The 13,317-nt window shown below is 39.2% G+C and overlaps 1 protein-coding gene across 2 annotated transcripts in view; it reads left to right on the forward strand.

Moving 5' to 3' along the window:
• Positions 1 to 13,317, forward strand: part of sema6ba (sema domain, transmembrane domain (TM), and cytoplasmic domain, (semaphorin) 6Ba) — a 222,073-nt gene that overhangs the window by 140,241 nt on the left and 68,515 nt on the right. For both annotated transcript variants that reach the window (XM_017707447.2, XM_037531151.1), the window contains exon 6: positions 12,104 to 12,202. In XM_017707447.2, the coding sequence (XP_017562936.1) occupies positions 12,104 to 12,202 (99 nt within the window). The remainder of the gene's footprint in view (positions 1 to 12,103; positions 12,203 to 13,317) is intronic.

Below are 13,317 nucleotides of genomic sequence, written 5' to 3' on the forward strand. Positions count from 1 at the left end.
ATATAGTTTTTCAAAATTAAAAAAATGCAGAGTTTTAATGTCTCTCAGTAAAATGGCATAGTAGTCCATATTAATGTCATAGAAACTTGTATAAATAATAATTTAAACATTCATAAGCATGTTATGAAGTGTTCATGTTAGATGTTATGAATGTATTATGTAGACACATGTATGTACAGTGTTACCCTGTCTTTTGACTTTTTACTTATAACTATGAATAAAATGTATGTATGCAAGCATGAACAAAGTTATTTTAAAAAAGCAAACTCGTTATGTTAAAACAGACATATAAGTGAAGGTTTAAAAAATCTACTTATTAGTTCTGCAAAAATAAAAAATAAAAATGTTAAATTGCACATTGTATCATTATAAAAGTCACTGGCATTGGTTGAGAAGATTTCACTCGACAAGTAGCAATTGTGGTGAAGTTGGAGGAGCTTCTGAAAGTTCTCAGGGACAACATTATTAACCTTTTAACTTTCGCCTCATTTTTGTGTACTCAAAGTAAAAGGAGCACTGTTCTTACGTACTTTAGGCTACTGTTATTATCTTGGTCTCATTTGAAAAGTAAAATTCTTAAGTTTTTCCAAGTCATCAGAATAGTTGTATGAGTAACTGACACAGTGGAACAGAGGCTGCAATGGAAGACTTTATTTCCTCCTAACCCAAAGATCTCTAAACTGATCTCTGACTCTTGCCAAGACCATATGTTCAGGATAATGATGTCTCAGTGGATAGCGGCAAGGCATTGAAGGTAAGGACCAACAGGTTTGCTATCTGTGTTGCAAATGAGACAGTGATGAGTTGGTGCTGAGATGGTGTTGAGATGGTGGCGAGTTGGTGAGTTCAGTATTCATGTGAACACTTTAGGCTGCAAGCTCTCACTTATTTCTTGACTGTTTCTATCTCATATATTTAGATTTTCCCGTCCACAATAAAGGTCATACTCCTGACTTAACCTGTTTTTTTTTCCTAACCTGTTCTGAATCTCCGTCCTTTGCTGTTTCCACTCTCTGATCATAAGCTCATGTTGTTTTCAGCCCATCTAGCTGTACATCTTCATTCCACTAAAAGACTTACTTCCTTCTGTAAGACTAAATCTGTTGACCCTTTTACTCTTACTCAGTCTTTCTCCACTGCCTTTTTTCTTGATCCTGCTCCCGCTTTTCCCAAAGAACATGCTGTAAAGCTCAACGTTATTCTACTTGAGTGCCTCAGTGCAACAGCTTCTATGTGAAAGCAAAAGCTGTCTCCTATATCTCTTCCTTCCTTTGTTAAACCTCTGACTTGCACAACATGAAACAGACATGTCATCAGCTTGAAAGACTCCATATGAAATCAAAACTCTTTGTTCATGCTGAGGCTTATAAGCAGCGTATATCTGCCTGCAGAGATGCCTTATGTGCTGCTAAGTCAGCCTTCTTTCCAGTCTCTTTAACAGTGCTCCTATTAATTCCTGCCATATTTTTATATGGCAGGATTTATAGGATTTATAGATATTTTTATAACAGAAACCAAGCTTTTTAAACCCCTGAAAGTACTGTAGCTGCTTCCCCTGAACTTTTTAACTCATTCTTACGTTTCTTTGAAAGTAAAATCTCTCAAATCCATAATTCTATAACTGTCTCTACCACTAGAAATACGCTATATTGGGTTAGGAGTGTGTTTATGGGAATTTTTGACCCTCAAAAATCATTGATCCTCTCTCCCTTCTTTAAAGCTTACCTAGCTGCCCTCGTGTCTCATGTCTCATTTCAGAACTCTTGTAAACCAATCACTGTTTTCCAACCAGGTTTCCTCCGTCTATAAGATCACTGTAGGTATGTACTGAAAAAACTGCCTATACCCATCAAAGTTTAATTAACACTCTCCAATTTCTATGTTTCCATTCCTGTCAAAAGTTCTCAAACAAGCACTTGCCAGCCAACTCTAAGTTGGTTTCTAAGTTTCTAAGTACTTAGAAACTAATAAACTCTAAGGATTCCATCACACCAAAACTGCTTTGATTAGGGTCATCATTGATCTCGTATCTGCAGATGCTGGTGCTCTTAGCATCCTTATATCGTTGGACTTAAGTATATTCAGTACTCCTGATTGTTTGACATTCTACTTAACTGGGAGAAAGCAGTTCATTACTCTTTCTGGACATACTTCTGCCACCTCACCTCTGCTGTCATTCAAGGGATTCCACAAGGTTCAATCCTTGGACCTTTCTTGCTTATTATTTATATACTCCCACTTGGCCCTTTCAAACTGGATTTTCACTGTTACGTGGAAGACACCCAGATTTATTTTAGGCCTAAATCCACTACAAATCCACCCCTTAGTCACTTGGAAAGCTGCCTACCTGCAACCAAAAACTGGGTGAAACACAACTTCCTCATACAGTCAGCGATAAATCTGAAGTCTGAATATTAGGCCTCATTGGATCTAAATCAACCCTCAGTAAAACTGCTTCTCTCACTCTCCTCATTGATGATGTAACTGTGTTCTTTTCCCCTCTTGTTTGAAATCTGTGTGATATTCTCAACTTGACCCTTTCATTTGGTCCCCAAGTTAGATCTATTGTTAAAATTTCCATAACTCGGTGATCAAGCATTATCAAGATTTGCTCCTCGTCTCTGGAACAAGTCTGGCAGCTTAAGGGCTTTTTCACATCTAAAGGTCCGAACCTTTTTGTTACATTGTATACATTTGATCTAGTTAGTTTTGGCTTAACTTTGTCCAAAAGTCTGAACCATCCAAAAAAGTGTTTTCACACTGCAGACATATCTAACCATTCCTCAGTTTCATCAGACGACCTCTTTTAGTTTGACCATATTTATTTTTTTGCTGTTTTGGTTCAGACCAAACTAAAAAGTCCAAATGTTTGGATCAAACACCCTGATTCTCTCGCTCATTCAAATCTAACCTTAGAATATGCCTTTTTTTTCTCTCTCCTACGACTTTCCCCACAACATTTCCGACATGATGACTAAGTCCTTAGTGATTTCCCGAGTGTCCTTTGGTCAGTTACACACAAAATGAAGACGGACACATAAACCCACCAAGTACACACAGTGAGAGGCAGATAATGTGTATCACAACCCCTGTTCATAGCCTCAAAACTCTGATTGTGAGTCACATTAGATCTTGTGATGAGATGAAATGGAAAGGGCAAAGTATACAGATTCAAGAAATTTGAACCATATTTCTGCTCTGTATTATCACAAACATTTAGAAATATCAAATTTGATGTGTGGTTGAGTTCCTGGACCCCAGAGGGTTAATCAATGCTTTATTAAATTAAGTCAGGTGTGTTTCTGGTGGATTTGAATGAGGAGACGTCTGTATCCAAACCTTTATTCTTCCAACTAGCTCACAAGATATCAACTGCATCTTTGAAAATAATAAACTATTGTTGCTTTTGTATTTATGTTTATTTAATTATTCTACAGTTATAAGCAAAAACACAAACATTTCACAGATAAATGGTTTTAAGCAGTTTGCTTCGGTGCCTAAGACTTTAGGCAACTCAATGCATTTAGGCATGTAGAGGTGGTCAAGACAACTTACTCAAGTACAAACCGAGCATCACAATGGGGAAGAAAGGTGATTTAAGTGACTTTGAACGTGGCGTGGTTGTTGGTGCCAGACGGGCTGGTCTGATAATTTCAGAAACTACTGATCTACTGGGATTTTCATGCACAACCATCTCTCGGGTTTACAGAGAATGGGCCGAAAAAGAGAAAATACCCAGTGAGCGGCAGTTGTGTGGACGAAAATGCCTTGTTGATGTGAGAGGTCAGAGGAGAATGGGCAGGCTGGTTTGAGACGATAGAAAGGCAACAGTAACTCAAATAAATAAACAAAATCTCTGAGGAATGTTTCCAACACCTTGTTGAAAGTGTGCCACGAAGAATTAAGGCAGTTCTGAAGGCAAAAGGGGGTCCAACCTTTTACCAGTAATGTGTACCTAATAAAGTGGCTGGTGAGTGTATGCATATGCATATGCACCCACACAGAAGTATATGCACCCACATACCCCTGTAAGTGTGTGAGCACAGAGACAGGTCAGTGTGTGGTGTGAGTTATGTGCTCTTTCAGTAATTGTGGGGTAATTAAATACTTTTAACTGCTTGATCCTGGAGGACACGTTCTCATAAAGCCGACAAAAATTCAATATCCTTTTTCAGCACCCCCCACACCCCAAACACGCACATGCAAACTTTTTACTGCCAGCTTCTGCTTCAGCAGAATGCAAATGAGCTCCGAGCCTGCAGATACACAGATCTTTACACACACACTCACGCAGCATCGGCACAGGCTGTACCCCTGTTAAGCTAGTTTGGAGGGGTTTGAAGTCAAAAGGTCATCACATACAGACCGATAGGCTGGAAAGCACTCAGCTTGTGTGTGCTCTGTGCTGTGAAATTGATCTGAAATCAGAATAAAAGCAGTAAATGAAGAGATCAGAGTGATGTTTAAGTTCATTAAGGGCACATGTGGGTGGAGAGATGAACACTTTCACTCAGTGTGATGTTAAGAATAGTCAGTAATATTGAAGATAACAAGAGCTGCAGCAGCTGAGTGTGTGTGTGTGTGTGAGTGAGAGAGAGAGAGAGAGAGAGAGAGAGACAGAGAGAGAGAGAGAGAGAGAGAGAGAGAGAGAGACAGAGGAGAGAGAGCTGAAGGGCTTTAAATCATGTCAGTGTTGAGTCTTCTCATTAACAGACCACCTTTCCATTCTCACTAGACTTCTTTCTCCTTCTTCTCTACATTCTCACTAGACCTCTCCTACATCTTCTATCCATTCTCCTTCCTTTCTCTTTCTATTCTCACTAGACTTGTCCTTCTTATCTCTGTTCTCTCTAGATTTCTAAGAGACTAAAAAAGAGGGAGTGGAAGAGAGACACAGCACTGAGAGAGATAGAGAGAGAATCAGACAAAAGGGTCAAATAAAAGAGGTATAGAGACAGAGGCTGAGGGAGACAGAGGCAGACAAAAAGGGCAGAAATAGAGAGAGAGGTTGAGAGAAATAGAAACACACAAAATGGGGAGAAATGGGGAGGGAGAGTGAAAGAGAGGTGGAGATAGAGAGCGACATTGAGAAAGAGAGACATAGCGAGACTGAGAGAGAGAGATAGAGGTTAAGAGAGATAAAAGCAGACCTAAACGGGAGAAACCAGTAGGAGAGGGGGGTGGGAGGAAAGAAAGAAAGAAAGAAAGAAAGAAAGAGGCAGGGTGAATTTATAAGCAGCAACGGGCATGGAGAGAAGGACTGAGAAGGAGAGAGAAAGAAACAGAGCAGAAGCAGAGAGAAGCAGCAGATGCAGCTAAAAAGATAGAGAGAGAGAAAACATGAAGGTTTTATATTTAGTTCCATTAGAGAGTTGCAGCAATAGTCAGTTTGTTATCCATGTCATTTGAGACTTGTCCTATCAGGAACATAATATAGTATTTTGATTACATGATGTTTTTAAAAACCTGTAATAGGCTAACACTGAAGCACAAAGAACAGTTTTGAAAGAGAGAGAGATAGAGGCAGATAGAGACAGAGCGAGAGAGAGAGAAAGCAGTAGCTGTTGGGAGAGAGGGATTTGACCCATTGCCAAATAGCACAGGTGGCGCTTTGTCAGTGATGTGTCAGGAGGGACAGAGCAAATGAGAGAAATGGGGGAGGGTGGGGTTAGAGAGAGAGAGAGAGAGAGAGAGAGAGAGAGAGAGAGAGAGAGAGAGAGAGAGAGAGAGAGAGAGAGAGAGAGAGAGAGAGATGGAGTACATAGAAAGAGAAACAGTCTAGAGAAAAAAGAAGCATGAATGACAGAAGAGATGGTGCATGTGGGGGGGCTATGGGAGCATTCACAACAATGCTTGCCTGATCCAGTTTGAACTGACTTATTCAAGCTCAACCCAAAAAACACCTTCTACAGATAAACAGGGTTGAGATATACTGTAGAATGCAAAACGTTTGAGCACACCTGGTCATGTTTTGTTCATTTCCTAAGTGACAATAAGTTGACACATTTCCTATAGAGAACACACTTCTGCATGTGCATGGGATGTGCCTAAGTTATAAATTATAAAAATAGCTTCAATAGAAGTTATTTTAATATTCACATTTAGGTAATGATTGTTATTCATTCAGCCAGTTGTGATTAAATGTATTGCTGCTCTATACAGTACTTTGCTGTACTGCCATGTGTGCCCTTTCACACATACACTGTTTATTTCAGCTGAAATACATCTGAAATGAAAAACAGTGCCTGTATTCCAGGGTCTATAATGTCTAAATAAAAAACTCTATTAACAACTTTCACAGTTTTGGTATGAGTTTGGTATAAAATATACGATTCTGAGACTTTTTATGAACTCTCACACTGTACAAAGAAACCAGCCAGTAAATCACCACCTACAGTGCTGGGAAAAAATATTTGCCCCTACTCATTTTCTCTATTTTTCACATTTGTCAGACTAAAGTGTTTTAGATGCTCATACAAATGTAATTCAGGACAAGTAGTGTATGAGAAAACATAGTTTTTAAAATGATCTTTACATTTATTGAAGGGAAAAAAACTTTTGCAACACCTATTTCACCCATGTGAAAAAGTAATTGGCCTCTAAACTAAATAACAGGTGTCATCTTTAGCAGCTCCAACCAAAAACAGGAAAAACTGGAGAGTCACATTGCTGCGGATGAATTCTGGCCTGTAGTTCTTTGCAGAATTGTTTTAATTTAAGCACTTTGGAGGATTTTTAAGCAAGACCTGACCGCATCACAATGAGTTTCAAGTCAGGAGTTTGACTAGGCCACTTCCAAGCCTTCGTTTTGAACTTTTTTTTGCCACTCTGGTGTCTGAGACCGCTCTTTAAATTGCTGTCTTGATGGATAACCCCATTGCGCTTGAGCTTCATATCACAGACAGAATATTCTGCAGGATTTTCTGGTAGAGAGCAGAATTCATGTTTTCATCAGTTATGGCAAGCCGCCCAGGCCCTGAAGCAACCCCACACCACCACACTACTACCATCATGTTTGACTGTTGGTGTGATGTTCTTATTGTGCTGTGTTACTTTAGCTTTATGCTACATGTAACAGGACCCCTGTTCTCTCATCAGTCCACAGAACATTATTCCAAAAGCCTTGGAGGTCAGCAAGGTGTTTTTTGGCAAATGTGAAACAAGCCATTATGTTCTTCTTGGTTAGCAATGTCTTTTGGCTTACAACTCTCCCATGGGTACCAATTTGCCCAGTCTCTTTCTAATGGTGGAATCATGAATGCTGGCCCTATCTGAGCTGAGCAAGCCCTGCAGTTTCTTAGATTTTGGTCTGGGTTCTTTTGTGACTCCCTGGATGAGTCTTCGCTGTGCTCTTGGAGGAATTTTAGCAGGCTGGCCTCTTCTGGGAAGGTCCACCACTGTTTCAAGTTTTCCTCATTTGGAGATAAAGGCTCTCACTGTGGTTTGCTGGAGCTTTAGCAATGGCTTCGCATCTCTTTTCAGACTAATATATTTCAAGAAAATCTTATTTCTTCCAGAGGCTTTTTGAATGCCAGATAGTATGCTGCTGTTTCTTGAGACCTTTTAGCCTTCATAAAATTGCTAGAAACGTTCCACTTAAGTGATGCTTTGATTCAAGTGGGCTGGCAGTAATCAACTCTGGGTGTGTCTAGTTAAATTGATCCTAGTTATCAACTAAATTTGCTTAGTCGCTTGATTGAGTAACACAAGGGGCACTGCAGCTTCATTCTGATGACTAATGATTGCTTTAAGCAGTGTAAGAATGAATGCACACTTATGCATGTAAAATTTTAAATATCACTTCAGTCACTCTAAACACCTCGAAATCTCACTCCAGCCAAGTTGGCAAACCTGTGTATATATTCCATAGAGTTTTAAAACTACTCCCAAACACCACGAGCACACAGATATGTTTTTCAGTACTTCATTCAAATTGTAAGTGATTTTTTCATGAAACAAAATCATATAAATTTTGTGATGAAACCAGGCAATCAGTAACAGTGAGAATTAAGTGTGACATTAGGTGTGAATTAAGTAAAAACGATTACAAAATAGACATATTTCTCATGTACCTTAATAAGGTATATTCTACATGTACTCTAAAAGCATTCTGAATATCTTGCTTTGTTTTTATTCATTACTGAACACATTTAGGACAGTGTATTTAGCATTCAGCCATAGTCCAACCTAGATTTCTTTTTGACAGGCACTACACATTGACTTCCAATAGATTTATAAAAACACAGTGCAGAATTTCACAGCCCTGATTGTAATTATAGGTTCACTGTTCTTTGTTGTTTTCTATTTGTCACTTGTAATTTGTAAAATATAACAGAAGCTTTTTGCAACAGCCAAACTTTATATTAACCACTCTCAGTGTGCAATGTGTGAGCTCCTAGTTCAGAGTGAGCTTTACTTACTTTGGCTAATGGTCGGTCAGTAATAACAGCTAGATTACTGCACTGACTTTACCTGAATATGCTCAGAAGAACTAAACACAGAATATAAGAAGAATTTTAGGGTAAAGCGTTTGGGTAGCACTTCGCTGAACCCTGTTACATAACATAACTATGCTATAAACATGTCATGACATTTTGTTTCGTAATATAACGGTGTTATTTCCATTTCCGGTGTCAGATGTCAAAATCTCTGCCATCAAGGTATTAACCACTGCTCTTAAAAAAGATGGTTCTTCAAGGGTTCTTTAGTAAAGACAGTGGTTCTATATAGCACCATGAATATTCAGAGAACTATTTGCATGCTTAAATTATTCTTTGCATGGTGAAATTGTTTCTTAGATTGGTGGAGAATGACTTTTATGTGGTTTTTTATAGCGCTGAAAAGAGTTCTTCTATTGTTACGATGTCAAGCCATACATTTCCCACCAATCTGAAGAACCATTTCATCATGCCGAGAACCATTTAAGCATGTTTCTAAATAGAACCACTGCCCTATTAAAGAACCCTTATACAACCATCTTTTTTTAAGAGTGTATGACATTTGTCATGATAGATACCAATAACAACATCAATAACAACTCATCTTGTAGCTCCTGCACTGCAAAATTAGCGGCTGACTAATACAAACCCGGTTCTCAAGTTGGGACAGTAGGAAAAATGCAAATAAAAACAAAGAGCTGTGATCCGTAGACGTAGTCTATATGGCAGCATATGTTGATTCAGGTTATATGTACCTCTCAGCATTAATGGTGCCTCCACAGATGGGCCACTTACCCTTGCTATTGGTACTAACACAACCCCACACCGTGATTGACATTGTACTTTGCATTGGTAACAATTGGGATCCTTTTCTTCTTTAGCCCAGAGAACACAATGTCTGTTATGTCTGAATTCCTTGCAGAAATGTTAAACTGTTGGACTGTTTTTGCACATTACAAATTCTAATTGTATACCCAATCATGATACCTATGGATTTGTTTACGTGTAAGTTTTCCAAAGAGGTGGTTTTGATCATTCCACAAACTTCCCAGTCTTACATTATCCCTGTCTCAATATTTTTGGTATTTGTTGCATTGTGACACAACCAGATGAATCAGATGCTTGTGGTGCAGAGGGCTTGAGCAAAACCCGTGGTTGTGAAACAGGCAGAGGTCAAATCCAAGAAAAACCAAAGACAAAAAGGAAAAATCATAAGAACCAGGCAACCAAATCCAAAAGGGGCAGAGACAAGCAGACAAAGTCGAAAAATCCAGACAAAACAGAAGACAATCAGAAAAATGCTCAGTAGCTCTCACTGGAAGAAGCAATACCTTACAAAGTAACTAGTCTAAAAGCCCAGGCTTTATACTAAATCTAACTAGACACATGAAAGAACAGGTGTACCAGATTAGTATTCAGGTGAATGAGATCTATGATTGGAGTGCAGAGAAGAGTCATTGGTCATGTGATTCCCCAGAGGGTTCTTGGAGATGGAGTTTGTGAGCATTTCAGAGCTGGAGGAATGCATGACATGCATATTTCTCAGGAAAGCTGATAAGGTGAAATATTAAATATCTCTTTGTGCTGCTATATGTATTAAATCAAATATAATAAATCATGGCTTTGCTTTTTTCTTTGCATTTTACCTACTATCATAACTTTTTTGGATATGGGTTTGCAGAAATGACCACCACAAGATGTCTAAATCTGTAAAATGTATAACTGCCTAATGTATGAATTGTTGATTATTGGATCTTTCAGGATCTTCTTTCAGGTTCTAGTTACAGTTTAAGTTACAGATAACCTTCGCAGCATTCTGGATCCAGAGACTCTGAGTCAGAACACAGTATTTCTTGCTTACCAAGCTAAATTTAAGCTTAGTTCGATCTAACTCTGGTGACCGTTTCAATGGCAAGAGCACTACTTTTTGACCTCTATAAATGCTTCACTTTCTACATATATAGGTAGCATGGCTTCATTTTATAATGTGTTATCTCTTATGAGGATAAACTTTCCATGCATATCTTTTATTTTATTTGATAATGGCAGCTGCCTCTTACATTGTGTGAACATTTCTATAAAGGAAATGGATGGAAAAAGATGAATGAAAAGAAAAGTGCTCCAAAATTACTTGGAATAAGTGACATTTTTTAATCCCACAAACGGGGAAATATCACCTCCACATTTAACCCATCCGTGAAGTGAAACACCACATACACAATAGGGGTAGTGAGCACTTGCCCGGAGCGGTGGGCAACCCTATCCACGGCGCCCGGGGAGCAATTGGGTTAGGTGTCTTGTTCAAGGACACCTCAGTCATGGACTGTCGGCACTGGGGATCGAACCGGCAACCTTCCGGTCACAGGGCAGGTTCCCTAACCTCCAGCACAAGACAGCCCCATTTTCATTAATGTACAATGTACATTTAAGTTGCAATTGTTTTGTCTTTTACCTATAAAGTTAGGAAACAGATGTTTAGTCAAACACACACACACACTGACACGACCCTAGCATCTGTAACACCACATCAGCTCTCAACACTCCAGCTAATCACTTCAGAGAACAGCCCTCAGTGTCAACCCCTTCTGAGTTCAGCTGCACCAGGAGGCCCAGTCAAACTCAATACACAAAGAAAAAAGTGGTTCCCAGGATGCAGCTGTGCAGTGGTGCCCTTATGCAGCAGTTTCAATAAATACACAACTTCTTCAAAGGCTTTCATGGGTGTCCATCAATGAACCAAAGCAACCCTTACTCTTGAATGTATAGTCATGTTTATTTAGTAGCTTGCTGGGTTGCTCTGATGGGAGGTCCATGTTTAGATAAGAGCTAAAATAAGCAATTATCTCCATTAGCATCAAAGACAGATATGCACCATAAAAGTGGTAGCATGTTGTCTGGGTGACCCTTGTTCCAGAATGTCTGGAAAATGGGTCCATTATGAACTGACACAGTATGAGCCCTGTGGTGGAGCTGCGCAGTGGGGCCTGCTTTATGGCCTGCTATGCAGTTAGCAATGACTGGTTAAAAGGCAATTTCAGAAAATTTAAAGATATCTGATTCTCAGTTTAGTTTTTTCTGCACTGGAGCTACAAGACTAATCTAGCTAACAAGTAATGAAGGTCTTTGAAAAACATCTGTTACGCCAGACCTAAATTAGTCTTGTAGTCTAGTTTAGCATTGTGCACACCTAAATCATCAGACTCTTGCCTTTGATCATGTTGAGTTCTTAAGTAGATTATGCGGTTTGGGACTCTGTATGGTTCTTATTTATTAAAATCCAGGCCTCAAGATGGCTGCTACCAGCTACCCTGCTAGACGGAACAACATAGACCAGCATCGCTCAATCAGCATATGTTGGCATGCTGGTATGCTAGTCACCCAGCATGTGTTTCTCTGTATAGATAACAGTATATCATACAGTGTCAGAAACCACACACGATAGTCTATATGAGACAGAGTTTAAGGCAAATGCAAATGATTTGGGCTCACTTTGCATGATGCTAACAAGGTATACACTTCATTTTCATGTTAGCTACATTAGCATGGTAGATCCACTGCACAACTAAAGAAGTGAAATGATTCATACATTTGAGGAATTTTTAGCCATTGTTTAATATCTTTCTCTTCCCCTTTCTCCCCCCCCCCCCTCCCCTCTTTTTCCTCAGGAGGAGTGCCGTAACTATATGAAGGTTCTGCTGAGTCAGCATGGTGGTCTTTTTGTGTGCGGCACCAACGCCTTCAACCCACTGTGTGCCAATTACACTGTGAGTGACCCCACCCTGGTGCCCATGGGCTGCAGGATCTCCAGAAAATGATCCGCATTGGCATCTCACTGAGTAAACATGTGGCAAAGCTCAGAAGCCAGAGTGCATAGTTAGAACCACACAATGTACTGCAGTCGTTTCAGTGATTTATGATTGGTTGTAGCGACTGTTATTGGAAGCATTTGTCTTGACGTCCTGGAGGTTTACGCTGTTATCATTGGCTGTGCCCTGCTAATAGCCACTGTTAGCTACTATATAGTACAGCTGCGCAATATGGGCCCAATACTGGAATACTACATATAGGCCTGTTATTACATAATCCTGATTATAGTTATTTAAGCAGACTGCACTTATTTTCCACAGCTGTTAGCTTTCACAACCCTATGTTTACATCATAAAATACAGAATGTGAATTTCATCAGCTGGGTTGAGGCACATATGTGTCAATAAAAAAAAACAGAAAACCCAGGGACAAACATTTAAACTTCTGACTTGGTGCTATATCACCTTTAGTCGGCAGTGGTGAGTAATGTTTGTTTATTTGAGCTTGAGGTTTGTCTGCCAACAGGTGGGAAGAAAAATATCTAATCAGCCAATCTGGCCACTTTTTCGACTTGTACTATGATAGTTGCATACGATGTACAAAATTTGTTTTATTTTTGCCTAAATAAACTTCTTACAGTATGTAAGTTACTGTATGCACTACTAAATCCAGTTTCCTCAACAACAGAGAACAGGTTGGTCATCCAAGGCAATGAATTCCTTTATGTTTGTATGATAACATTTTTGTCATTTCAAAATCCTGAGTTTAAAGAGACTTTTCTGCTTCTGTCGTTTAACTGTATTCTGCGTACTGAGCAGGATGTTGTGTTTTTACTTAGTATCAAACCTGTGCACTCCAGATGAATACAGATTATGTATTTACTGTTCCACACAGAAACTATGAAATAGCTCCACACGGCCAACCGTTTGTTCACTGTTGATCTGCTGCTGCTCAAACTGCTTGAACATGTCTGTGCAGTAATGCAAAAAAGCAGCATTTTAATCACAATTTCACATTTTTATATCCTAAAGTATTTGTAAAGTCTCAGATGTTGGTCCTATTTAATCTTCTG

Source organism: Pygocentrus nattereri, chromosome 19 (genome assembly GCF_015220715.1).
Source record: "Pygocentrus nattereri isolate fPygNat1 chromosome 19, fPygNat1.pri, whole genome shotgun sequence".
Classification (NCBI taxonomy): Eukaryota; Metazoa; Chordata; class Actinopteri; order Characiformes; family Serrasalmidae; genus Pygocentrus; species Pygocentrus nattereri.